General features: G+C 42.2%; 2 protein-coding genes across 2 annotated transcripts; one reads left to right on the top strand and one right to left on the bottom strand.

Annotated features, from left to right (window-relative positions):
• Positions 1 to 1,368: 1,368 nt before the first annotated feature.
• Positions 1,369 to 4,668, top strand: LOC120033753 (ferritin, middle subunit-like). The gene is made up of 4 exons (XM_038980211.1): positions 1,369 to 1,679; positions 1,979 to 2,125; positions 3,708 to 3,833; positions 4,299 to 4,668. Exons 1-4 carry the CDS (start codon positions 1,572 to 1,574, stop codon positions 4,452 to 4,454), a joined length of 537 nt encoding a protein of 178 aa, XP_038836139.1. The 5' UTR covers positions 1,369 to 1,571; the 3' UTR covers positions 4,455 to 4,668.
• An 11,451-nt stretch (positions 4,669 to 16,119) lies between these two features.
• LOC120033798 (ferritin, middle subunit-like) lies at positions 16,120 to 23,278 on the bottom strand. The gene is made up of 4 exons (XM_038980235.1): positions 23,000 to 23,278; positions 22,462 to 22,608; positions 22,101 to 22,226; positions 16,120 to 16,481 (listed from the first exon to the last, which is right to left on the bottom strand). The coding sequence occupies exons 1-4, from the start codon at positions 23,099 to 23,101 to the stop codon at positions 16,326 to 16,328; spliced, it is 531 nt and encodes a 176-aa protein (XP_038836163.1). The 5' UTR covers positions 23,102 to 23,278; the 3' UTR covers positions 16,120 to 16,325.
• Between the last annotated feature and the right edge of the window lie 4,218 nt (positions 23,279 to 27,496).

Here is a 27,496-nt window from a genome sequence, read left to right as displayed (position 1 = left end):
GTTCTGCCTGCGGCTATGGACCCCTGACCTGTTCACTGTGATTACTATTATTTGACCATGCTGGTCATTTATGAACATTTGAACATCTTGGCCATGTTCTGTTATAATCTCCACCCGGCACAGCCAGAAGCGGACTGGCCATCCCTCATAGCCTGGTTCCTCTCTAGGTTTCTTCCTAGGTTTTGGCCTTTCTAGGGAGTTTTTCCTAGCCACCGTGCTTCTACAGCTGCATTGCTTGCTGTTTGGGGTTTTAGGCTGGGTTTCTGTACAGCACTTTAAAATATCAGCTGATGTAAGAAGGGCTATATAAATCAATTTGATTTGATTTGATTTATTTTAGGGGGTGCCCATGGAGCTGGGGATCAGAAATGTCCCGTGCGAAAGAAGCAGGTTGAGGTTTCCAGGGTTAGAGTAGTGCAGAATTTGTCATATGCTGAGGCAGTTAAGAAGTAGAGGAAGATGGGTCAAGGGGGAGATATCCAAAGAGGAGGGGTGTGAGGAGTAGATCTGTACCAGCACAGAGGGATAACCCAACAAGTGATATATGTTTCAGTAAGATTGGATTTTTGGCATTTATAGTAATGGTTATCAACGGTACTGCAGGGATGGAACGTAAAGTCGCAGGAAATAGAGGTTGTGGTGGCAGCTGCAGAGAGGTATTTGGGTGTGCGAGTGTAACCGATGTGAAATGGCTAGCTAGTTAGCGGTGGTGCGCACTAACAGCCTTTCAAACGGTGACGTCACTCGCTTTGAGACCTTGAAGTAGTGGTTCCCCTTGTTCTGCAAGGGCCACGGCCTTTGTGGAGCGATGGGTAACGATGCTTCGTGGGTGACTGTTGTTGATGTATGCAGAAGGTCCCTGGTTTGCGCCCGGGTCTGGGCGAGGGGACGGTCTAAAATTAAACTGTTACACTTGACATCAGAGGAGTTTTATCTCTTATTCTTATCTGTATTTTTTAACTGCACAGTTGGTTAGGGGCTCGTAAATAAGCATTTCACTGTAAGGTCTACACCTGTTGTATTTGAGGCATGTGACTAATAAAATTTGATTTGATTTATTTTGAGTTGCAGGGTGTGTTAAGTGGTGGTGTCCCATCCTTTCATGCTGTTGGCCTGAAGTAGGACTAAAGAGATGTAAATAGTGGAGTATGGTAAAAAAAAAAAAAAAATTGTAAGTGTAGTTTTAGATGGTAGGGTATTTGTTGTATTTTTTGTTGTTGTTGTGGTTGTTGATTTTTTTTTAAAGCAAAGTATAAGGGAGTTATACTCCAGTCTAGTAGGTAGAGATAATGCAACATTTATTGGATGCCAACATGCCGTCAAATCTCATCGAAGAAGAGGGTCGATTTCACTGACGCGGTCCGCTTGGAACAATAAATAGAGCGAACAAGGCTCCTTCCAGTTCACAACTCTGGGAAGACTCATGAAGAACTTCTTGCTTCAACAGTGATTGAACGGAACTCTTCTGCCCGCCTCCCGCGCTATATAACATTCCGGATTAAAGTAACACTTACGTGAACTGTTTTAGTAAAATAATCTAAGAATCTCTATTTTTGTACCGTTAATTTTGAATGAAAATGGAGTCTCAGGTCCGCCAGAACTATCACCAAGATTGCGAAGTTGCAATCAACCGGATGATCAACATGGAGATGTTTGCCTCCTACACCTACACTTCAATGGTAAGGTGTATACCAAGATTACCGTTTTGTTCATCTACCTGTGTATTATTATGCCTGGGTTTAAATATTTTCTGTACGCCTAGGCAATTAACAGCCTTGAGGTAGACCTATCATTCAAATAAAGTTGATAAATATATCCTTGGACAGAGCGTATCGCCTTGACAGGTTAATTGGCAGGTTACCAAGTAGGCTAATGATTTTCCGCATCATATTGCTGTGTCAATCATGCTTAGATCCCTCAATAATAGAATGAGTCACGTTTGACATGTGTTTCTAAACAATTTTGTCTGTCCACGCAGGCTTTCTATTTCTCCCGTGACGATGTGGCTCTGCCTGGCTTCGCGCATTTCTTCAAGGAGAACAGCGACGAGGAGCGGGAACACGCCGACAAGCAACTCTCCTTCCAGAACAAGAGAGGTGGACGTATTGTCCTTCAGGACATCAAGGTGAGCGCCTGAGCGTCGAAAAACACATTTGCATTGTTTTTGTTGCGCTGTATACAAACGTAAACTTCTTCATAGAGGGTTCTCTGGTTGAAATGGTTCTTGTCTCAGTTGAAAAGGTTCTACCTGGAACCAAGTGGTTTATCTATAATCTATGGCAAGAAGTCTAAAGAACCCTTTTTAGTAAATCTAGAGCCTTTTTTTCTAATACTGTTAACTTCAAGGGTTTTTGGATGAGTAGTCATTCATGTTAATACTGAGTTCAGTGTAAGGCACGCCCTATGTGGCTGCCCTGGTATTAGAGCAAGGTGGCCAGAGGAGATAATGTCCTGACTGCTTAGGCCTGAACACACTGCCTCCATTCCTTCATAACCACTGAAAGAGCACGAGGGGTGTAACTCCATCCACTCTATCCAAACTCTCCCAATGTTAATATAATATATGATCACTGGCCAGTTTCAAAACAAATTTTATTGGTCATGTCCACTTAATACAACAGGTGTCGACTTTACAGTGACATGCGTACTTACGAGACCATTCCCAACAATGCAGAGTCAGACATACTTGCTAAATAAAAAAGGATATGGTAACACAAAGAATAACAAGGCTATATACAAGAAGTACTGAGACATGTGCAGGGGTACAAGGTAGTTGACTATAGTACGTACATGTAGGTAAGGGGTAAAAGTGACTAGTGTCAATATGCTTGTCTGTGGGCTTATGTAGTGTGTGTCGGGGTAAAGTCTAGTGAGTGCGAAATAAGTGGTTAAACACATCTACTCAGACCCCTGTTTGCCTCCAGAACAGACTGAATTATTTGGGGCATTCTACAAGGTGTCTGAAATGTTCCACAGGGATGTTGGTCCATGCTGACACGATGGCATCAGGCAGTTGCTGCAGATTGTACGGCGATATAGTCATGCTGTGAACAGCCTGTTCCATCTCATCCCAAAGATTCTCTATTGGTTTGAGGTCTGGGGACTGTGCAGTGAACTGAACTTGCTGTTCCAGTGTAACAGTATAACTTTAAACCGTCCCCTCGCCCCGACACGGGCGCGAACCAGGGACCCTCTGCACACATCAACAACTGACACCCACGAAGCGTCGTTACCCATCGCTCCACAAAAGCCGCGGCCCTTGCAGAGCAAGGTGCAACACTACTTCTAGGTTTCAAAGCAAGTGACGTAACTGATTGAAACGCTAGTCGCGCGTACCCGCTAAATAGCTAGCCATTTCACATCCGTTACACCAGGCAATGATTTCCACTCAATTGCCCACTGGAGCCACTTGTTTTTAGCTGATAGGAGTGTGGTCGTCTGCTGCAATAGCCCATCCGTGAGAAGGATGGACGAGTTGTGTGTTCTGAGCTGGGGGTTCTGTAAACCTTCGGCGTTGCAAGCACCATGATCTATCGACTGAGCCACACCGGACCCATGATGTGCTTCATAAACTCTAGCTTATGTGGTTGTTCATATGGACTGTTAAAATGACTCCATCTTGAGATATACTGAATTTACTTTTAATTATGTCTAGAAACATCTGCTAGTAGTCCCTAACCCTCCTGTGTTCACTCTGTCCTGTGTAGAAGCCAGAACGTGATGAGTGGGGCAATGGGCTGGAGGCCATGCAGTGTGCTCTGCAGCTGGAGAAGAATGTGAACCAGGCCCTGCTGGACCTGCACAAGATTGCCTCGGACAAGGTTGACCCCCATGTAAGTTATGAGGAACCTCACATGTATGTATCACATAGAAGACAGGTACTGTCTCAGGAGATTTTCAGGTTGTAGCTCTGATAACTAATGACACAGGATTGTGTGACCTGCTTCTTCACACGCACACAATAGTTCACAGATGCACACTATACACACAATGCAGCTAATGCATAAGTTTGCATAAAGGGCGGCAGGTTGCCTAGTGGTTAGAGCGTTGGGCCAGTAACAAAGGTTGCTGGATTGAATCCCCTAGCTGACAAGGTAAAAAATATGTTCTGCCCCTGAACAAGGCAGTTAACCCACTGTTCCATGTCATTGTAAATTAGAATTTGTTCTTACCTGATTTTCCTAGTTAAAGCTGGGAACACATTATCTGCACTTATGCCATTACCACTAGGCTCTTGTGTTACTGTATCTACAAAAGTCTGTAGTCATTCTCTTGTCTGACCTGTGTTTTCCCTCTAGCTGTGTGACTTCTTGGAGACCCATTACCTGAACGAGCAGGTGGAGGCCATTAAGAAGCTGGGTGACCACATCACCAACCTCACCAAGATGGATGCTGTCAACAACAAGATGGCAGAGTACCTGTTTGACAAGCACACCCTGGGAGGCCAGAGCTAAACCACTTCCATCCCCAGTCTGAGGCTGGAGACCATAGCCAGGACTCCTGGCTTGTCTGATAGATCCTATTGGCTTTGCATTTATAGGGATGGGAGAGTGTTAAACTGGTGCAGTGCAACACAGCTGTAATATTGAGGTGTTTTTCTGACAACACTACTGTATTTTGGAGGCAAGGATCTTGTAAAACAATTAAAAAAATCTCACTAAAGTTTGATCTTTTCTAAGTGTTGACCTGTAGTAATGGATGTTGTATCAGTCTATTCATGTTTGCTCCGTCTTACTGAGCATCTCTATACCAAGTGATAAATACTGACATTTGTAGACCTACTAGTGACTGAGGGTCATAACAATAGATAAAGTTTAACATGAGGTTTATAAAGGAAGTTACCTCACCACAGAGGGCACTATTACAAGATATGTTATATACACCATGTCAATTAAGGGCCCAACTGTCAACTCTTTACCCATAAGTGAAATGGGTAACTACAGTCAATGTGGACCTTTACTCTGCATCTTAAAAGGGTACATTAGAGGTCAATCAAACCCTTGCCTCCTGCTCGGTAAATTCATATGCCGCATTTCTTTAGTGATGTGAAGTTTGGCTCTTAGAAATGAATCTATAATCATTTTGTTAATTCAGTTTAATGCCCAATAGTTCCCCTACAGCAAACTATGAACTGAATACTAAAATAGTAATGATTCTACAAGCCTCTCGTTCACCATAAGGGGCTTATTGGAGCTGTCATATGGTTGCAAAGCTACTGGTAATTTACTGAACACTTTCATTTTGGTAATTAACAGGCAATCTAACTTTGGTAAATTATACTTTAACTGAAAATATTTATTTTTCATGTGTCCATATAGTGCATGGGTTTCTAGTGGATATACCAGATGGATTAAGGGGAAAATAGCCTAATTATTAATTTCACCTTTAACCAGGTAGGCAAGTTGAACAAGTTCTCATTTACAATTGTGACCTGGCCAAGAAGAAGCAAAGCAGTTTGACACACAACACAGTTACACATGGAGTTAAACAAAAGTCAATAATACAGTAGAAAAATAAGTCTATATACAATGTGAGCAAATGAGGTGAGATAAGGGAGGAAGGCCATGGTGACAAAGTAAATACAATATAGCAAGTAAAACACTGGAATGGTAGATTTACAGTGGAAGAATGTGCAAAGTAGAAATAGAAATAATGGGGTGCAAAGGAGCTAAATAAGTACATTAGGGGAAGAGGTAGTTTATGCTAAATTATAGATGGGCTATGTACAGGTGCAGTAATCTGTGAGCTGCTCTGACAGCTGGTGCTTAAAGCTAGTGAGGGAGATAAGTGTTTCCAGTTTCAGAGATTTTTGTAGTTTGTTCCAGTCATTGGCAGCAGAGAACTGGAAGGAGAGGCGGCCAAAGGAGGAATTGGCTTGGGGTGACCAGAGAGATATACCTTCTGGAGCGCGTGCTACAGGTGGGTGCTGCTATGGTGACCAGCGGGCTGAGATAAGGGGGGACTTTACTTAGCAGGGTCTTGTAGATGACCTGGAGCCAGTGGGTTTGGCGACGAGTATGAAGCGAGGGCCAGCCAACGAGAGCGTACAGGTCGCAGTGGTGGGTAGTATATGGGGCTTTGATAGACTGCATCCAATTTATTGAGTAGGGTATTGGAGGCTGTTTTGTAAATGACATCGCCGAAGTCGAGGATCGGTAGGATGGTCAGTTTTACGAGGGTATGTTTGGCAGCATGAGTGAAGGATGCTTTGTTGCAAAATAGGAAGCAAATTCTAGGTTTAACTTTGGATTGGAGATGTTTGATGTGAGTCTGGAAGGAGAGTTTACAGTCTAACCAGACACCTAGGTATTTGTAGTTGTCCACATATTCTAAGTCAGAACCGTCCAGAGTAGTGATGCTGGACAGGCGGGCAGGTGCAGGCAGCGATCGGTTGAAGAGCATGCATTTAGTTTTACTTGTATTGAAGAGCAGTTGGAGGCCACGGAAGGAGAGTTGTATGGAAGTTGTAATGAAGTGTTTTATCAACAATGGCATTTCCAATAATTCTCCAACTCATCCATTTTTCTTTACACAACTGCCACCAACATTTACAACCATGAAATACTGACATGGTAAAATAATTGATTACATATTTTTTAAATAAAGGTAAAGGTTTTCACTAAGTTGATGGTTTATATTTAGGGTAATGTTTTGCGGCTTTGTCATTCTATTTTAAAGTATATTTTACATGTGATTAGGCCACACAAAGGGCCAGAGATTTGTGATAATCTGAAGTATGCAAAAAGGCCACTAGATGGCACCTGATCAAATGACATATTCCTTGAAATGTCAAACATTTGTGTTTGTTATGGAACCCAATTAGCTGCTGTCAAGGCAGCAGTTACTCTTTCTGGGGTTCAGCAAAGAAAAGGCAGTTCTATACAATAAAAATAACTTTACATTACAAAACAGAGTTCACAACACAAGTGTTTGCCCTCAGACCACTACTCTACCACATATCTACAACACAAAATCCATGTGTGTCTATAGTGAATATGTTATTGTGTTTTTATGTTTTAAATATGACTTTACTGCTTGCTTGAGTTACTTGATTTGGAATAGTAGCCATGTCATGGCTCTATGTAGTACTGTGCACCTCCCATAGTCTGTTCTGGACTTGGGGACTGTGAAGAGACCTGGTGGCATGTCTTGTGGGGTATGCATTGGTGTCTGAGTTGTGTGCTAGTAGTTTAAACTGACAGCTCGGTGCATTCAACATGTCAATACTTCTCACAAATACAAGTAGTGATTAAGTAAATCTCCTCTACTTTGAGCAATGAGAGATTGACATGCATAATAATGTTAGCTCTCTGTGTACATTTAAGGGTGAGCCGTGCTGCACCAGTTCTGGGCCAATTGTATTTTTCCTAAGTCCCTCTTTGTGGCACCTGACCACACGACTGGACAGTAGTCCAGGTGCGACAAAACTAGGGCCTGTAGGACCTACCTTGTTGATAGTCGTTAAGAAGGCAGAGCAGTGCTTTATTATGGACAGACCTCTCCCCATCTTAGTTATTGTTGTATCAATATGTTTTGACCATGACAGTTTACAATCCAGGGTAACTCCAATAAGTTTAGTCTCCTCAACTTGTTACATTTCCACATAATTCATTACAAGACTTAGTTGAGGTTTAGTGTTTTAATTTTATGTCCCAAATACAATGCCTTTAGTTTGTCGTGGTAATTTCCTGTATTACTCAATAAAGAGAGAGAGAGAGCCAACCACACACAAGTCAGAGTTAAATTATATATTCCATTAATAATATATATACAAGCTTCACCAAAGCCCTTTTTTGACACTCAGATCAATTCAGTGTCTATAAATGAATTCTCTGAGAGTGTCTACAAAACAATTCTTAGTTTCATTTATAGCCAAGATACACCCCTCTCAACTTCCAAAGAATCCTTTACCCGAAAGAGGAGTATCCTATCGCTAGACAGCATCAGCTATAAATCATCGTTCAGTTTGATCTCCCAAGACAAGGCTTAAATCTCATGCTTGATACTTCACTGTCTACCAAAACATTACCCCATCCAATGGCATATATCAATTGTCATTTCTAGATACTCCCAAACCTGGACAAACTCAAAATCAGACAGTGAGCCCCTTAGGTCAAATACTAGGTCAAGATAAGGGCAACCTCAGAGGGGACATACAATGGTTCCAAACACGGCCAAACTCCTTCCCCCTATGAGAAAAGTAGGGATTGACTGGCGTACAGACATTGTATGAGATAACTAACTGGTTCCCCAATTAATAACTCCATCCCTTCACATGGTTTAGGAATAGTTACAAACAACGTTCCCATAAGAAACCAACATTCCACTCTGTCCTCCTCCCCTTCTGATATTCTACTTAGCACCACATGGTTTAACAGATACATTGACTTATGAAGACAAGCCTGACCTCTCCCCTCTCTGGCCCCAAGTTACCAATCCCTAGCTCAGAAGATTCTAATGACAAGTATCTCACAAGCATATGATGAAAATAACATCTTATCTATCTATGTTACTTAGCTAAATCTGATTCTGCCACGACAAGTTTTTGAAAATCATGTATTTAGGACTAACTTATTTCTTGCCACCCATTCTGAAACTTACTACAGCTCTTAAGGTTTGCAGTGATTACACCTGCTGTGGTAGCTGATGTGTATAGTGTTGAGTCATCAGCATACATAGACACACAGGCTTCACTCAGCGCCAGTGGCAAGTCATTAGTAAAGATTGAAAAGATAAGGGGCCTAGACAGCTGCTCTGGGGAATGCCTGACTCTACCTAGATTATGTTGGAGAGGATTCCATTAAAGAACACCCTCTGTGTTCTGTTAGACAGGTAACTCTAGAACCACAATATAGCAGGGGATGTAAAGCCATAACACTTACGCTTTTTCCAGCAGAAGATTATGATCAATAACGTCAAAAGCTGCAAAGAAGTGTTTAAAACATTTTTTTAAATGTTTCTGTATTAAATATTTATAATGTTTTGACCTTTATTTAACTAGGCAAGTCAGTTAAGAACAAATTCTTATTTACAATGACGGCCTACCATGGCCAAACCCTAACCCGGACGGCGCTAGGCCAATTGTGTGCCACCCTGTGGGACTCCCAATCACGGCCGGTTGTGATACAGCCTGGAATCGAACCAGGGTTTGTAGTGACGCCTCTAACACTGAGAGTTATGTAATGGTTAACCATTTACAGTATTACTTACTGTTTATAACTTTTTGCATCTGGTCACATGATGGACCCGGTTGTGACAACTTAACACATGTTCTCTGGGTTGAACATTACAGAAAAGATTTGCATTGAAAAAATAAGAAAATACTTTGTAAAATGCTATTTTAATGCTCTGTTTACCCTTCTGCTAAAACAAGGTCACTTAGAACAACCTGGACTCAGGGGTAGACGTAACATAGTAAATGTAAATCTGGGATACTCCAATTAGTATGATATGTTTTGTATGGTATGTATTCATTTGTGGAAGTCCATCATCCATTTCGTATGATATGTTAGGAACTACAATTTGTACAATATGTTAGGAATTTGCAAAACATATGATATGTTACGAATTCCAATTTGTTGTGGCTAACATTAGGTCGGTGGCTAGGTGGCTAATGTTAGCTAGACTAGGGGTTAGGGGTTAAAGTTAGGGTTAGGTCTAAGGTTAAGGTCAGGATTTAGAATAAACGTTTAAGGTTAGGGGAAAGGTTAGCTAAAATGCTAAAGTTGTCAGTGATGAGTTTCAAACAACAAACGTATCCTTTAAGCATGACACATCATTTAGTCAAAAGTGCCAACACTTTTCACCAAAAAAGAGATTTCCAAGTATGTCACAGCCCTTTTGTAGCACCATTTTAAGCATAACTCTACTGTCACTCCCAACAGTCTGAAGAGGCTTTGTCTCATTGTCTCCAAAACCTTGTTTGCGCTCATAATGAAAACATTACACTATAAAGTGAGGTTCAGTCTAAAACAGTTGATCAAAGTAACAGAGAACAGGGCACATACTTCAAGGATTATCTATGTTGAAGACCCTTACCCCCATTTGAAGCAGCTTTATCATTTTTCAACAAACAATGAACATACAGTGGGGCAAAAAAGTATTTAGTCAGCCACCAATTGTGCAAGTTCTCCCACTTAAAAAATGAGAGAGGCCTGTAATCATAGGTACACTTCAACCATGACAGACAAAATGAGAAAAAAAATCCAGAAAATCACATTGTAGGATTATTAATGAATTTATTTGCAAATTATGGTGGAAAATAAGTATTTGGTCACCTACAAACAAGCAATATTTCTGGCTCTCACAGACCTGTAACTTCTTCTTTAAGAGGCTCCTCTGTCCTCCACTCGTTACCTGTATTAATGGCACCTGTTTGAACTTGTTATCAGTATAAAAGACACCTGTCCACAACCTCAAACAGTCACACTCCAAACTCCACTATGGCCAAGACCAAAGAGCTGTCAAAGGACACCAGAAACAAAATTGTAGACCTGCACCAGGCTGGGAAGACTGAATCTGCAATAGGTAAGCAGCTTGGTTTGAAGAAATCAACTGTGGGAGCAATTATTAGGAAATGAAGACATACAAGACCACTGATAATCTCCCTCGATCTGGGGCTCCACGCAAGATCTCACCCCGTGAGGTCAAAATGATCACAAGAACGGTGAGCAAAAATCCCAGAACCACACGGGGGGACCTAGTGAATGACCTGCAGAGAGCTGGGACCAAAGTAACAAAGCCTACCATCAGTAACACACTACGCCGCCAGGGACTCAAATCCTGCAGTGCCAGACGTGTCCCCCTGCTTAAGCCAGTACATGTCCAGGCCCGTCTGAAGTTTGCTAGAGAGCATTTGGATGATCCAGAAGAAGATTGGGAGAATGTCATATGGTCAGATGAAACCAAAATAGAACTTTTTGGTAAAAACGCAACTCGTCGTGTTTGGAGGACAAAGAATGCTGAGTTGCATCCAAAGAACACCATACCTACTGTGAAGCATGGGGGTGGAAACATCATGCTTTGGGGCTGTTTTTCTGCAAAGGGACCAGGACGACTGATCCGTGTAAAGGACAGAATGAATGGGGCCATGTATCGTGAGATTTTGAGTGAAAACCTTCCATCAGCAAGAGAATTGAAGATGAAACGTGGCTGGGTCTTTCAGCATGACAATGATCCCAAACACACCGCCCGGGCAACGAAGGAGTGGCTTCGTAAGAAGCATTTCGAGGTCCTGGAGTGGCCTAGCCAGTCTCCAGATCTCAACCCCATAAAAAATCTTTGGAGGGAGTTGAAAGTCCGTGTTGCCCAGCAACAGCCCCAAAACATCACTGCTCTAGAGGAGATCTATCTGCATGGAGGAATGGGCCAAAATACCAGCAACAGTGTGTGAAAACCTTGTGAAGACTTACAGAAAACGTTTGACCTCTGTCATTGCCAACAAAGGGTATATAACAAAGTATTGAGATAAACTTCTGTTATTGACCAAATACTTATTTTCCACCATAATTTGCAAATAAATTCATTAAAAATCCTACAATGTGATTTTCTGGATTTTTTTTCTCATTTTGTCTGTCATAGTTGAAGTGTACCTATGATGAAAATTACAGGCCTCTCTCATCTTTTTAAGTGGGAGAACTTGCACAATTGGTGGCTGACTAAATACTTTTTTGCCCCACTGTAGATAGTAACTATGACAAACTGATAGATAGTCTGTTTTGGGTTACATTTTAGGAGAAAGGGGGTCCTGTTCACAAACAATTGGAGTAGAGGCATTACCTTACATACTGGGCCAGGAAAGACCAGGGGCTGTATAAAGGTATCAAGCCTGTTGTCAGAATAGGATTAAATGTAATGTTTTTCAATATGATCTAAAAGACAAAAACTGAAACTAAATCAGCAATGAGACGTTTGATACATAGTGCCCCAGAAGACCTAGTTCTTATGAATAACAATGACGTTTCAACTACATGGATGTATTGAGCAATAACCCAGCACCCTGAAAGCACCCTGTCAACAGTTGTGGAAGATCAGGTCATGTGAACTGAAGTTGTTAGGAAGGTTACTTTATTACTGTAGTCTTTGATTTTCATTAGCTGTAAAAAGTTTCCACTTCACAGTTTTAGCTTAATAACCTATGTATGGTTAGATGTATGTAGCTACTGGTTTTGTGTAGTTATTTCTAGGTTAATGTGATCAACTTTGATAGACCATTTGTCAACTACAATATGTAATTTGAAACCGAAAGATGTATCATCAAATACCATTTCTACAAAAGCCAAAATGTCTGTGTCAAGCCTGCATGAAGGGTTTGGTGGTGAGTTTCTGAACTGTTATAGTTAGACCAAGAGTTTAAAGTAATACAGAAAAATATTGGTATTTGAGTTCTGATTGACTATATTGGGCTCCCGAGTGGCACAGCGGTCTGAGGCACTGCATATCAGTGCTAGAGGCGTCACTACAGACCCTGGTTTGATCCCGGGCTGTATCACAACCGGCCGTGATCAGGAGTCCCATAGGGTGGCGCAATATTGGATCAGTCGTCCGGGTTAGGAGAGCATTGCGTGAAGCCCGAGGGGTTTGTGCTGATTGAACGGAGATTGTGACAGCCGGTTAAATGGCGTCCCTTGACAAGGCGAGAGCAAGACGTTAGTCAGGAGAAGTGCAGTATTATCAGAAGGAGAGTTTACACTCAACGTGATCAAGACAAAGGAGGTGATTGTGGACTTCAGGAAAAGGAGGACCGAGCACGCCCCCATTCTCATTGACAGGGCTGTAGTGGATCAGGTTGAGAGCTTCAAGTTCCTTGGCGTCCACATCACCAACAAACTAACATGGTCCAAGCAGAGGGCATGACAAAACCTATTCCCCCTCAGGAGGCTGAACAGATTTGGCATGGGTCCTCAGATCCTCAAAAGGTTTTACAGCTGCACCATCGAGAGCATCCTGACGGGTTGCATCACTGCCTGGTATGGCAACTACTCGGCCTTCGACCGCAAGGCACTACAGAGGGTAGCGTGTACGGCCCAGTACATCACCGGGGCCAAGCTTCCTGCCATCCAGGACGGGTTGCATCATTTCTACAGTGAAATAAGGCAATAATCACTAACCAAAACAGCAATGGACAAGGCATATTGACATTAGGGAAAGGCATGCGTAGTATAGTGATCGTACAGTGAGTAGCTGGACGGGCTGGAGACACAACGATTCAGACAGCTAGTGGGTCGGGGCTAGCAGGCTAGCGGAAGAGCCTTAAAGGGACGTCATGACGGAAGAAGTCTGTTGTAGCCCCCTCGTGCGGTTACGTCGGCCAACCAGTCGTGATGGATCAGCAGGGGTCCGTGTAGTAAAAGGGTCCAGGCCAATACGACGACAGCCGTTACAGTAGCTTTGATTGGAATGATCATGTCAACATCAAACTTTCAAAATCTTAGTTAGCAAGCTAGCAGTCATCATCATGAATTAAGTTGACAATCTACTGGCAAATCCTTTTCAATCCTTGTCATATGAAGGAAATTCTGAAGAGAAATTATAGATAAAACGTATCGGTGCTAATCGGCCATTGGACATAAACATTGCACAACAAATTGGTAATCGCAAATACAACAATGAGTGGTTTGGAAGGAATCAGTGGCTAACTGCAATCATTGCAAAGCAATCACTAGCCTACTATTCATTGAAGTTGGTGTGTGGTCCAAGTCTGGGGTTAAGGTCCTCTTTTCCAAGCTTAAAAGGATAAACATTCAACATTGGCCATGCCATTGGCCGAGTTCAAAACAACTGGAAACTTGGAACTGGGAAATCTCAGACTTCAGTGAGTTCAAGACAACTGGGAACTCAGAAAGCTCAGACTGGGAAAATACGTTTTGAACGGTCATCCAACTTGGAATTCCAAGTCGAGAACTCAGGCATCTTTCTAGAGCTCCGACCTGAAGATCACTGACTTGATGATTCGACCTTGTTTCTTTTGTAGAGTTTCCAGTTGTCTTGAAAGCACCATAAATCCAGAGAAAGCCAGACTTTGATGACAAAATTTGCCCACTAGGGGGGCCGCTGTGGGCACCACACACATGTGAGCACAGCACAAACATTTGAGTCCAGAAAGGCCTTGTATGCTGCTGCATAAATTATGTAATATGCCAGAGAGATATGCATACTGTAGCTAAGAAAGTAATACCAAGTGTATGTTGTGTAGTAAGCTGTTAGTAGCCCATGTCCCTTACTCTAATAATTGGGTCCTTTTCCCCCTCATAACGTAGCCTACTGTTCTCACTTGGTGGTGCACATGTAGCCTATAGCTTGTTTTAGAGAAATGTCATCAACAAATATTGTAAGAGCTTTCATTGTCTGATTATATGCCCCCTTTGTTTATCCTACGGTTCTGACTTGGTGCACAGGGACAATACTGTAAGAACGGCCCATGTTCTGCATTCTGCCGCTGTACATTTCAAAAGTGCTGACCAAATAGTTATGACTACGTTCGTCCTACTTTGCATATTAATGTCTTAATCGAAATTACGCATTGCCTCTTATCCGTTCGTCGTCCCCTTATGCCATCATTTGTGCTTCTCATTGTCAGTAGAAACAACTGATATGGCAAGTCAGCCATACCAGCTATCTGTTTTTAATAAAGGCAGTAATTGAGGCTGAATGAACTGTATTGCTGCCAGGTGTAGCAATGGTAAAGTGTTGAGACTATTGGCAACAGCTTTATTTAGGCCCTAACAGTTTGGCACCGTTATAATGCAATTAATGTATTGTGTAGTGCTTTGCTGACATGCATCTACATTTTAGTGGGGGAGTTTGCCCCACCAGTAATCTTATATTTCTCCAATGTCAAATCAGTGTGTCTTGTTTGCAACGAAACTGTCCCTGTTAGGAATCTGAGCATGGTACTTTGAACAACCTTCATTTACCCACCATCTTTGGCCTGAAGGCCATTCTTTTCCACTATCACCATGACAGTGGTGGAAGGAGACTAGGTCTCATGACTGTGGAAACAGACTTGAGCGGTGGTGAGTGGTCGAAAACATTCTGAGACTAGGAAAAAAAGGGAAGGAGAGAACAGCAGTAACATATACTATGTAACTTACTAAGGCATTTTTAAACAAATAGCTGTAATATGGTTGTTTCTAATGAATGTTGGAGGGAAAATACACCAACAACTTTCCTGATCATTTGGCCAATATACCCCAATCACAACTCAAATAACAATATTTTTCAATATTACTTTAAACTGTCGGTCTAACATTAAACGATTAATTTGATTGCTTTTCTGATTTGTGACCAAATTAACTGATGCTAGGTGTACTTATGGTTTTGTTGAGCGATCGATAAATTTACACAAACGCTTGTATTGCGTTCGCTGTAAAGCATAATTTCAAAATCTGAGACGACAGGTGATTTAAAAGGCTAAGCTGTGTTTTGCAATATTGCACTTGTGATTTCATATTATTTACATGTGGCGCTATGCTAGGCTATGCTAGTCAGGGTTTCTGATGACAATTATCCCAGATTCGGGATGGGTAGTCCAGAAATGTTAATTTCCAAAATTGTGTTCAGTAAATTACCAGTAGCTTAGCAACCATATGACACCTCCAATAAGCCCCTTATAGTGAACGAGAGGCTTGTACAATCATTACTATTTTAGTATTCAGTTCATAGTTTGCTGTAGGGGAACTACTGGGTATTAAACTGAAATAAACACAATGATCATAGATTCATTTTTTAGAGCCGAACTTCCATCACTAGAGAAATGCGCCACAGCTGGCTAAAGGCTTTGATTGACCTCTAGGCCGTCTAATAATAAACTTGTGATGTGCAGAGTAAAGGTCTACATCAACTGTAGTTACCCATTTTACTCCTTTGGACCGAGTTGACAGTTGGACCCTTAATTGACATGGCACAATAACAAGATACAGTAGAGGACACTCTGTGGTCAGAGGTAATTTTTTTTATAAACCTCATGTTAAACTTTAACTATTGTTATGACCCTCAGTCACTAGTAGGTCTACAACTGTCAGTATTTATCACTGGGTAATGAGATGCTCAGTAAAACAGAGCAAACATGAATAGACTAATACAACATCCATTACTACAGGTCAACACTTAGAAAAGATCAAACTTTAGTGAGATTTTTTTTAATTGTTTTACAAGATGCCTTGCCTCCTAAATACAGTAGTGTTGTCAACAAAATCACTTCAATGATACAGCTGTGCACTGCACCAGTTTAACACTCTCCCCTCCCTATAAATGCAAAGCCAGTAGGATCTACCAGAGAAGGCAGGAATCCTTGACTGAGGCTGTAGCCTGGGGATGGAAGTGGTTTAGCTCTGGCCTCCCAGGGTGTGCTTGTCAAACAGGTACTCTGCCATCTTGTTTTTGACAGCATCCATCTTGGTGAGGTTGGTGATGTGGTCTCCCAGCTTCTTAATGGCCTCCACCTGCTCATTCAGGTAATGGGTCTCCAGGAAGTCACACAGCTAAAGAGGGAAAACACAGGTCAGACATGAGAATGACTACAGACTATTGTAGATACATTAACACAAGAGCCTGGTGGTAATGGCATAAGTGCAGATAATGTGTTTACAGCTTTTTTAACTAGGAAAGTCAGTTAAGGACAAATTCTTATTTACAATGACATCCTAACGTGGAACAGTGGGTTAACTGCCTTGTTCAGGGGCAGAACATATTTTTACCTTTACCTTCAATCCAGCAACCTTTTTTACTGGCCCAACGCTCTAACCACTAGGCAACCTGCCGCCCTTTATGCAACTTTACTTTGCTAGCTGACAGCACCTTCAACAGCCGAAGCTAAGTAGTAACATTAACATGATGTCTTCTAATTGCAGTCGCTGTACTCATAATATACAGGAGAACGATCGCCTTACGGCGAGGATAGCTGTGCTACAAGCCCAGCTTCAGACGCAATCGTTAGGCAAGGGTAATTTCAGTGTAGGAAAGGAAGAAACAGCGTCTGTGCCACCAGTAAGTACAGATAGTAACGTTAGTATAAACCCCCCCGCACAGTCCCCGCAGCCGGACAACTTTCTCATGGCTTCTGGAGGGAAATGCTGTAGGAATGCTCAACTGGTGTCGCTCATTCAGCCGACAGAAACTTTCAACCGGTTCTCCCCATTATGTAGCGAGTCGGAGTCTGAGGCTGAGTCTTCTCTTGTCTCTACTCCTCCCGCTACGGGGTCTGAGACGCCGAAGGCTCCAACCATTAGCTCTGACAAATTGAAAACCCTAGTCATTGGCGACTCCATTACCCGCAGTATTAGACTTAAAACGAATCACCCAGCGATCATACACTGTTTACCAGGGGGCAGGGCTACCGACGTTAAGGCTAATCTAAAGATGGTGCTGGCTAAAGCTAAATCTGGCGAGTGTAGAGAGTATAGAGATATTGTTATCCACGTCGGCACCAACGATGTTAGGATGAAACAGTCAGAGGTCACCAAGTGCAACATAGCTTCAGCGTGTAAATCAGCTAGAAAGATGTCGGCATCGAGTAATTGTCTCTGGCCCCCTCCCAGTTAGGGGGAGTGACGAGCTCTACAGCAGAGTCTCAGCACTCAATCGCTGGTTGAAAACGGTTTTCTGCCCCTCCCAAAAGATAGAATTTGTAGATAATTGGCCCTCTTTCTGGGACTCACCCACAAACAGGACCAAGCCTGACCTGCTGAGGAGTGACAGACTCCATCCTAGCTGGAGGGGTGCTCTCATCTTATCTACCAACATAGATAGGGCTCTAACTCCTCTAGCTCCACAATGAAATAGGGTGCAGGCCAGGCAGCAGGCTGTTAGCCAACCTGCCAGCTTAGTGGAGTCTGCCAATAGCACAGTCAGTGTAGTCAGCTCAGCCATACCCATTGAGACTGTGTCTGTGCCTCGACCTAGGTTGGGCAAAACTAAACATGGCGGTGTTCGCCTTAGCAATCTTATTAGGATAAAGACCTCCTCCATTCCTGCCATTATTGAAAGAGATCGTGATACCTCACATCTCAAAATAGGGTTACTTAATGTTAGATCCCTCACTTCAAAGGCAGTCATAGTCAATGAACTAATCACTGATCATAATCTTGATGTGATTGGCCTGACTGAAACATGGCTTAAGCCTGATGAATTTACTGTGTTAAATGAGGCCTCACCTCCTGGTTACACTAGTGACCATATCCCCCGTGCATCCCGCAAAGGCAGGAGGTGTTGCTAACATTTACGATAGCAAATTTCAATTTACAAAAAAAAAAAAAAAATGACGTTTTCGTCTTTTGAGCTTCTAGTCATGAAATCTATGCAGCCTACTCAATCACTTTTTATAGCTACTGTTTACAGGCCTCCTGGGCCATATACAGCGTTCCTCTCTGAGTTCCCTGAATTCCTATCAGACCTTGTAGTCATAGCAGATCATATTCTAAATTTTTGGTGATTTTAATATTCACTATGGAGAAGTCCACAGACCCACTCCAAAAGGCTTTCGGAGCCATCATCGACTCAGTGGGTTTTGTCCAACATGTCTCTGGACCTACTCACTGCCACAGTCATACTCTGGACCTAGTTTTGTCCCATGGAATAAATGTTGTAGATCTTAATGTTTTTCCTCATAATCCTGGACTATCGGACCACCATTTTATTACGTTTGCAATCGCAACAAATAATCTGCTCAGACCCCAACCAAGGAGCATCAAAAGTCGTGCTATAAATTCACAGACAACACAAAAATTCCTTGATGCCCTTCCAGACTCCTTCTGCCTACCCAAGGACGTCGGAGGACAAAAATCAGTTAACCACTTAACTGAGGAACTCAATTTAACCTTGCGCAATACCCTAGATGCAGTTGCACCCCTAAAAACGAAAAACATTTGTCATAAGAAACTAGCTCCCTGGTATACAGAAAATACCCGAGCTTTGAAGCAAGCTTCCAGGAAATTGGAACGGAAATGGCGCCACACCAAACTGGAAGTCTTCCGACTAGCTTGGAAAGACAGTACCGTGCAGTACCGAAGAGCCCTCACTGCTGCTCGATCATCCTACTTTTCCAACTTAATCGAGGAAAATAAGAACAATCCAAAATTTATTTTTGATACTGTTGCAAAGCTAACTAAAAAGCAGCATTCCCCAAGAGAGGATGGCTTTCACTTCAGCAGTAATAAATTCATGAACTTCTTTGAGGAAAAGATCATGACCATTAGAAAGCAAATTACGGACTCCTCTTTGAATCTGCGTATTCCTCCAGGGCTTAGCTGTCCTGGATCTGCACAGCTCTGCCAGGGCCTGCGATCGGGAGAGACACTTAAGTGTTTTAGTACTATATCTCTTGACACAATGATGAAAATGATCATGGCCTCTAAACCTTCAAGCTGCATACTGGATCCTATTCCTACTAAACTACTGAAAGAGCTGCTTCCTGTGCTTGTCCCTCCTATGTTGAACATAATAAACAGCTCTCTATCCACCGGATGTGTACCAAACTCACTAAAAGTGGCAGTGATAAAGCCTCTTGAAAAAGCCAAACCTTGACCCGGAAAATATAAAAAACTATCGTCCTATATCGAATCTTCCATTCCTCTCAAAATTTTAGAAAAAGCTGTTGCGCAGCAACTCACTGCCTTTCTGAAGACAAACAATGTATACGAAATGCTTCAGTCTGGTTTTAGACCCCATCATAGCACTGAGACTGCACTTGTGAAGGTGGTAAATGACCTTTTAATGGCGTCAGACCGAGGCTCTGCATCTGTCCTCGTGCTACTAGACCTTAGTGCTGCCTTTGACACCATCGATCACCACATTCTTTTGGAGAGACTGGAAACCCAAATTGGTCTACACGGACAAGTTCTGGCCTGGTTTAGATCTTACCTGTCGGAAAGATATCAGTTTGTCTCTGTGAATGGTTTGTCCTCTGACAAATCAACTGTACATTTCGGTGTTCCTCAAGGTTCCGTTTTAGGACCACTATTGTTTTCACTATATATTTTACCTCTTGGGGATGTTATTCGAAAACATAATGTTAACTTTCACTGCTATGCGGATGACACACAGCTGTACATTTCAATGAAACATGGTGAAGCCCCAAAATTGCCCTCGCTAGAAGCCTGTGTTTCAGACATAAGGAAGTGGATGGCTGAAAACTTTCTACTTTTAAACTCGGACAAAACAGAGATGCTTGTTCTAGGTCCCAAGAAACAAAGAGATCTTCTGTTAAATCTGACAATTCATCTTGATGGTTGTAAAGTCGTCTCAAATAAAACTGTGAAGGACCTCGGCGTTACTCTTGACCCTGGTCTCTCTTTTGACGAACATATCAAGACTGTTTCAAGGACAGCTTTTTTCCATCTACGTAACATTGCAAAAATCAGAAATGTTCTGTCCAAAAATGATGCAGAAAAATGTAATCCATGCATTTGTTACTTCTAGGTTAGACTACTGCAATGCTCTACTTTCCGGCTACCCGGATAAAGCACTAAATAAACTTCAGTTAGTGCTAAATACGGCTGCTAGAATCCTGACTAGAACCAAGAAATTTGATCATATTACTCCAGTGCTAGCTTCCCTACACTGGCTCCCTGTTAAGGCAAGGGCTGATTTCAAGGTTTTACTGTTAACCTATAAAGCGTTACATGGGCTTGCTCCTACCTATCTTTCCGAGTTGGTCCTGCCGTACATACCAATACGTACGCTACGGTCACAAGACGCAGGCCTCCTAATTGTCCCTAGAATTTCTAAGCAAACAGCGGGAGGCAGGGCTTTCTCCTATAGATCTCCATTTTTATGGAACAGTCTGCCTACCCATGTGAGAGACGCAGACTCGGTCTCAACCTTTAAGTCTTTACTGAAGACTTATCTCTTCAGTAGGTCATATGATTGAGTGTAGTCTGGCCCAGGAGTGTGAAGGTGAACGGAAAGGCTCTGGAGCAACGAACCGCCCTTGCCTGTCTCTGCCTGGCCGGTTCCCCTCTCTCCACTGGGATTCTCTGCCTCTAACCCTATTACAGGGGCTGAGTCACTGGCTTACTGGTGCTCTTTCATGCCGTCCCTAGGAGGGGTGCGTCACTTGAGTGGGTTGAGTTACTGACGTGATCTTCCTGTCTGGGTTGGCGCCCCCCCTTGGTTTGTGCTGTGGTGGAGATCTTTGTGGGCTATACTCGGCCTTGTCTCAGGATTGTAAGTTGGTGGTTGAAGATATCCCTCTAGTGGTGCGGGGGCTGTGCTTTGGCAAAGTGGGTGGGGTTATATCCTTCCTGTTTGGCCCTGTCCGGGGGTATCTTCGGATGGGGCCACAGTGTCTCCTGACCGCTCCTGTCTCAGCCTCCAGTATTTATGCTGCAGTAGTTTATGTGTCGGGGGGCTAGGGTCAGTTGGTTATACCTGGAGTACTTCTCCTGTCTTATCCAGTATCCTGTGTGAATTTAAGTATACTCTCTCTAATTCTCTCGTTCTCTCTTTCTTTCTCTCTCTCTGAGAACCTGAGCCCTAGGACCATACATCAGGACTACCGGGCATGATGACTCCTTGCTGTCCCCAGTCCGCCTGGCCTTGCTGCTATTCCAGTTTCAACTGTTCTGCCTGCGGTTATGGAACCGCCACCTGTCCCAGACCTGTTGTTTTTCAACTCTTAATGATCGGCTATGAAAAGCCAACTGAAAATTATTCATGATTATTATTTGACCATGCTTGTCACTTATGAACATCTTGGCATAGTTCTGTTATAATCTCCACCCAGCACAGCCAGAAGAGGACTGGCCACCCCTCATAGCCTGGTTCCTCTCTAGGTTTCTTCCTAGGTTTTAGCCTTTCTAGGGAGTTTTTCCTAGCCACCGTGCTTCTACACCTGCATTACTAGCTGTTTGGGGTTTTAGGCTGGGTTTCTGTACAGCACTTTAAAATATCAGCTGATGTAAGAAGGGCTATATAAAATAAACTTGATTGATTAGCTGCACTGTGTGTATAGTGTGCATTTGTGGACTATTGTGTACGTGTGAAGAAGCAGGTCACACAATCCTGTGTCATTAGTCAGAGCTACAACAACCTGATCATCTCCCGAGACAGTACCTGTCTTCTATGTGATACATACATGTGATGTGCAGTTCCTCATAACTTACATGGGGGTCAACCTTGTCAGAGGCAATCTTGTGCAGCTCCAGCAGGGCCTGGTTCACATTCTTCCCCAGCTGCAGAGCACACTGCATGGCCTCCAGCCCATTGCCCCACTCATCACGTTCTGGCTTCTACACAGGACAGAGTGAACACAGAAGTGTTAAGGACAACTAGCAGACATTAAGGTTAGGATAAATTGAACAGAGTTACACCCCTCACACTCAGTTCAGTGGTTAGAGGCAGTATGTTCAGGACTACTCCAGGTTCTCTAGATCAAATTAACTCTGTAGACACTCTCCTCCATGAAGTAAAGACATTTCTATCAGTCTACAATCTAAATGGGTTTTTCGATGTTCAGGGGCTCACCTTGATGTCCTGGAGTAAAATGCGTCCCCCTCTCTTGTTCTGGAAAGAGAGTAGCTTGTCGGCGTGCTCGCGCTCCTCGTCGCTGTTCTCCTTGAAGAAATGCGCGTAGCCAGACAGAGCCACATCGTCACGGGAGAAATAGAAAGCCTGGGTGGATAAACAAGACAGTGTGGTTAAAAGAAAACAATTACAACCTGAACGTGACTCGGCATTCTGTTATTGTTGTTGCAACTAAGCTTGATGACAAAGGCATGGATCCCTCTAGTCCATAGTCTACTTGGTAACATGCCAAATAACGAGGAGTTGTTACGCGCTCTGTCCAAGGTAGGATAGATTCCAAAATTCTTTGGAAAGCTATATCTAACTGAAGGCTGTAAATAACCAAGCCAACTAAAACTCAAATATGTACTTCACGGAGTTGAGTTTATCGGCTATTAATTGTCTAGGACTACAGAAAAGGTGAAAAAAAGGCATTTAGGCCCAGGCATAATAATAAACAGGTTGATCAACAAAACGGTAATCTTGGTAGACTCATTACCATTGAAGTGTAGGTGTAGGAGGCAAACATCTCCATGTTGATCATCCGGTTGATTGCAGCTTCGCAATCGTGGTGATAGTTCTGACGGATCTGAGACTCCATTTTGGCAGATATTCTTTCTTATCAAAATGAAAAGTACAAAAATAAAGTTCCTTCGACTATTTTGCTATTACAGTTAGAGTAAGTGTTACGGTATCAATGCGGGACAAAGGCAGAGGAGTTCCGTTCAATCACTGTTGAAGCAAGAACTTCTTCATGCGTCTTCCCAGACTTGTGAATTGGAAGGAGCCTTGCTCGCTCTATTTATTGTTCCAAACGGAACGCGTCAGTGAAATCCACCCTCACAGAGAGTAGCCAATCACCATTAGAATTTCAACAGGAACTAGGCGGATCATTTGATGACGATCCCACTCATACACATGGCATAAAGCGAAGAGTATTTATTATATTGACAAGAGAGCCGAGTGACCAATCTAACAATGGAAATACATGTGCTCAACGATTGAAGACAGGCAAGATCAGGTGGGACCATTCTAGCCAATGAAAGTGCAGGTACGCGTATGAAAAACACACAGAACTAAACTTCGTTTTGCTCAAAGTTGCCGGAATGACACGTGCATCCACATATATTAGTACATTTGTAAAGCTTAAACAATACGAAACTTCGATCAAAATCCTCAAGTAATTTGACACTCTTGTTATATACCTCCACACAAAAACGGGCTTATCTCACGCGGACAGATTTTGGGCGGAGTAAATGCTCTTGCCTCGACCTCTTCATCTTAATCTGTTTTAAAAAATGTACCTTGTTCTATGACATGCTTGGCATTCCCTTTTAAAGGATACGTTTGGGTGAGCATATAACGCGAACGTCTAGCGTTCCAAAGGTTGCTTGAGTTCACAGACAACTTTAGCATTTTAGCTAATTAGCAACTTTGCAACTATTTACAACTTTTTAGTTACATTGCTACTACTTAGCATGTTAGCTAAACCTTCCCCTAACCGTAACCCTTTAACCTAACTCCTGACCTTAATCTTAGACCTAACCTTAACTCTTAACCCCTAGCCTAGCTAACTTTAGCCACCTAGCTAATATATTTTATTTTTGAGATTCTTCAAATAGCCACCTTTTGCCTTGATGACAGCTTTGCACATTCTTGGCATTCTCTCAACCAGCTTCACCTGGAATGCTTTTCCAACAGTCTTGAAGGAGTTTGCACATATGCTGAGCACTTGTTGGCTGCTTTTCCTTCACTCTGCGGTCCGACTCATCCCAAACCATCCCATTTTTGTTGAGGTCGGGGGATTGTAGAAGCCAGGTCATCTGATGCAGCACTCCATCACTCTCTTTCTTGGTAAAATAGCCCTTACACAGCCTGGAGGTGTGTTGGGTCATTGTCCTTTTGAAAAACAAATGATAGTCCCAGTAAGCCCAAACCAGATGGGATGGTGTATCGCTGCATAATGCTGTGGTAGCCATTCTGGTTAAGTGTTACCAGCACCCCCACAACATAACACCTCCTCCTCCATGCTTTACGGTGGGAAATACACATGCAGAGATCATCCGTTCACTCACAAAGATACGGCTGTTGGAACCAAAAATCTCCAATTTGGACTCCAGACCAAAGGACAAATTTCCACCGGTCCAATGTCCATTGCTCATGATTCTTGGCCCAAGCAAGTCTCTTATTATTATTGGTGTCTTTTAGTAGTGGTTTCTTTGCAACAATTCAACCATGAAGGCCTGATTCACACAGTCTCATCTGAACAGCTGATGTTGAGATGTGTCTGTTACTTGAACTCTGAAGCATTTACTTGGGCTGCAATTTTTGAGGCTGGTAACTCTAATGAACTCATCCTCTGCAGCAGAGGTAACTCTGGGTCTTCCATTCCTGTGGTGGTCCTCATGAGAGCCAGTTTCATCATAGCGCATGATGGTTTCTGTGACTACACTTGAAGAAACTTTCAAAGTTCTTGAAATTTTCTGGATTGACTGACCTTCATGTCTTAAAGTAATGATGGACTGTCATTTCTCTTTACTTATTTGAGCTGTTCTTACCATAATATGGACCTAGTGTTTTACCAAATAGGGCTATCTTCTGTATTATCCCCCCCCCCCCCCCTACCTTGTCACAACACAACTGATTGGCTCAAACGCATTAAGAAGGAAGGAAATTCCACAAATTAAGTTTTAAGAAGACACACCTGTTAATTGAAATGCATTCCAGGTGACTACCTCATGAAGCTGGTTGAGAGAAAGCCAAGAGTGTGCAAAGCTGTCATCAAGGCAAAGGGTAGCTATTTGAAGAATCTCAAGTATAAAATATTATTTTTTGGTTACTACATGATTCCATATGTGTTATTTCATAGTTTTGATGTCTTCACTATTATTCTACGATGTAGAAAATAGTAAAATTAAAGAAAAACCCTTGAATGAGTAGGTGTTCTTAAACTTTTGACTGGTAGTGTATACATATTTTTTGTCTAATAAACACCACAAACAGCCTACCCGACCGCTCGGAGGCTTCCGCATGGTCCTAAAGCACACTGTTGCCTCGTTTTGTATCACATTCCAATGATAAAACTGGTGGGATGGACAAAAATGCATGTCCCCCCTGTCCCCAGTGAAATGTGCACCCCTGCTTATTCCTGTAATAATGTCCTGTTGGTTCTACTACAGTATGGACTGACTCAGGCTCTGCCCTGGCTGTATTTCTGCCTTGTCATTGTGACTCAGCATTCTGCAGTCTCAAGCAGAGACGGAAGAGGAAGCGAGACAGCCTACTCCTTCATTTTTCCCCCCAATGGAAGTCAACTAACTAAGCAGACCACTATCGCATTGTTGTCTGCTTAAGGAGCCACCTCCTTAAGCAGACAGTGGTAAATGGCCTGAGTGAACTATCTTCACTATCTTGGGCAAAGACCGGCTGATACCAGATTTGAAGAAAGGGAAAAACGGAAGGAGAGAACAGCAGGAACATATACTATACTATGCATCTTACATATACTGTGTAACTTACTAAGACATTTTTAAACAAATAGCTGGTTCTGGTGAATTGAAGGGAAAATACAACAACTTTCCTGAAAATGTTGTCAATTTAGTCAATCAGAACTCAAATACCAATATTTTTCTGTATTACTTTAAACTGTTGGTCTAACTATAACAGTTCAGAAAGTCACCACCAATGTCAAAACACATGATTCTATTTATGTTCCCTTCACCATGTTTGGGTAGTACATGGTCTTGAAATGACTAATTTCTTTATATATATTAGTATTTTCTCTCTTTATTGAGATTTCAAGTTATAAATGAGAGGGGGTGACAGAAAGGTAGAGGAATACAGATATGAAGGCGTAGGTTTGAATCCATGCCGCAAGGGGCCATGTGTGGTCCAGAGTCAGCAGCATTACCACTAGACCAGACTATGGCACAAAATTAATAATGTCTAATACTCAATTAACTTAAAAGGAGTCGAGGCACTCAAAGTCAAGAAACTGCTGACTTGATTACACAATTTAATTGCACTATCAATTCATTAAAAAGTATACATACATGGTTGTAAAGGAAATCATGTTCAGTCCTAATAAGCTGAAGATTCTATTATGAATAAACCAGCAAGCTCTGGATCTTGTAGAGTAAGAGTTGAATACTCCTGCACTAGATTGTGTAAGGCAAAACCTGCAATGAAAAGGAAACAGGCAAATGCACAAACACTAGAGAAAACTAAGAAATATATTTTTATTTGCTATCTACCTGCATTTTCTCTGGTATTTCTAGAACCACCAGCAACTGGACACGGACATGTGTAAGATAACTGCTTTCCAGAATTGGGAACAAAGAGGGTACTGCCAATACCAGGTTAGTTGTATAATCTATTGCAGTGTTTTGATTTGGCAAACCTGTAATGTCCAGAAATGCTGGATAACAACAATCTTTTGTTATATCATATCTAGTGTAGCTACAATCTATGGATATTTTTTGCCATGGGGCAGAGAGAAAAATGTTGCTGTTTTAGAGCTCAGGGATTCTTAAAAGATTTGCACAATCAACTTTTTTCCTACAAATATTTGTCTTAATATTAACAAAATGTGAAGTTTCTATTTTGACAGACCAAAGTATCAGCTATTAACACAATGTAAAGGAACAACCTCCTATTTTTTCATTAAATGCAACTAAGTGGATTTATGTCAACTCCGTCAGACACCATAAAAGGCATTTCATATGTACAATTATTGTCAAACAAGTGTTTATTAAAGGCCTTGATTGTTTAATGCTAACATTTAGATTATTCATAAATGTATAATACAAATTTCCAAACATATTTTTGTTTTGTTTTATAGCTATATTAAATGCTCCAGGGCTAATTTACTTAGCAATCTGGCATGGTTTTCTAGATTTTGAACATAAAAGAACAATTATGAAGCTAACATTATCCCTTAGGTCTAGCACAGCAAATACATTAATTGTTGAAGCATATGTTGCAGAACAGTGATTAC

The sequence above is a fragment of the Salvelinus namaycush genome, chromosome 3 (assembly GCF_016432855.1).
Source record: "Salvelinus namaycush isolate Seneca chromosome 3, SaNama_1.0, whole genome shotgun sequence".
NCBI lineage: Eukaryota > Metazoa > Chordata > Actinopteri > Salmoniformes > Salmonidae > Salvelinus > Salvelinus namaycush.
Note: the sequence above shows the minus strand (reverse complement) of the source record. Positions and strands in the feature narration are given on the sequence as shown.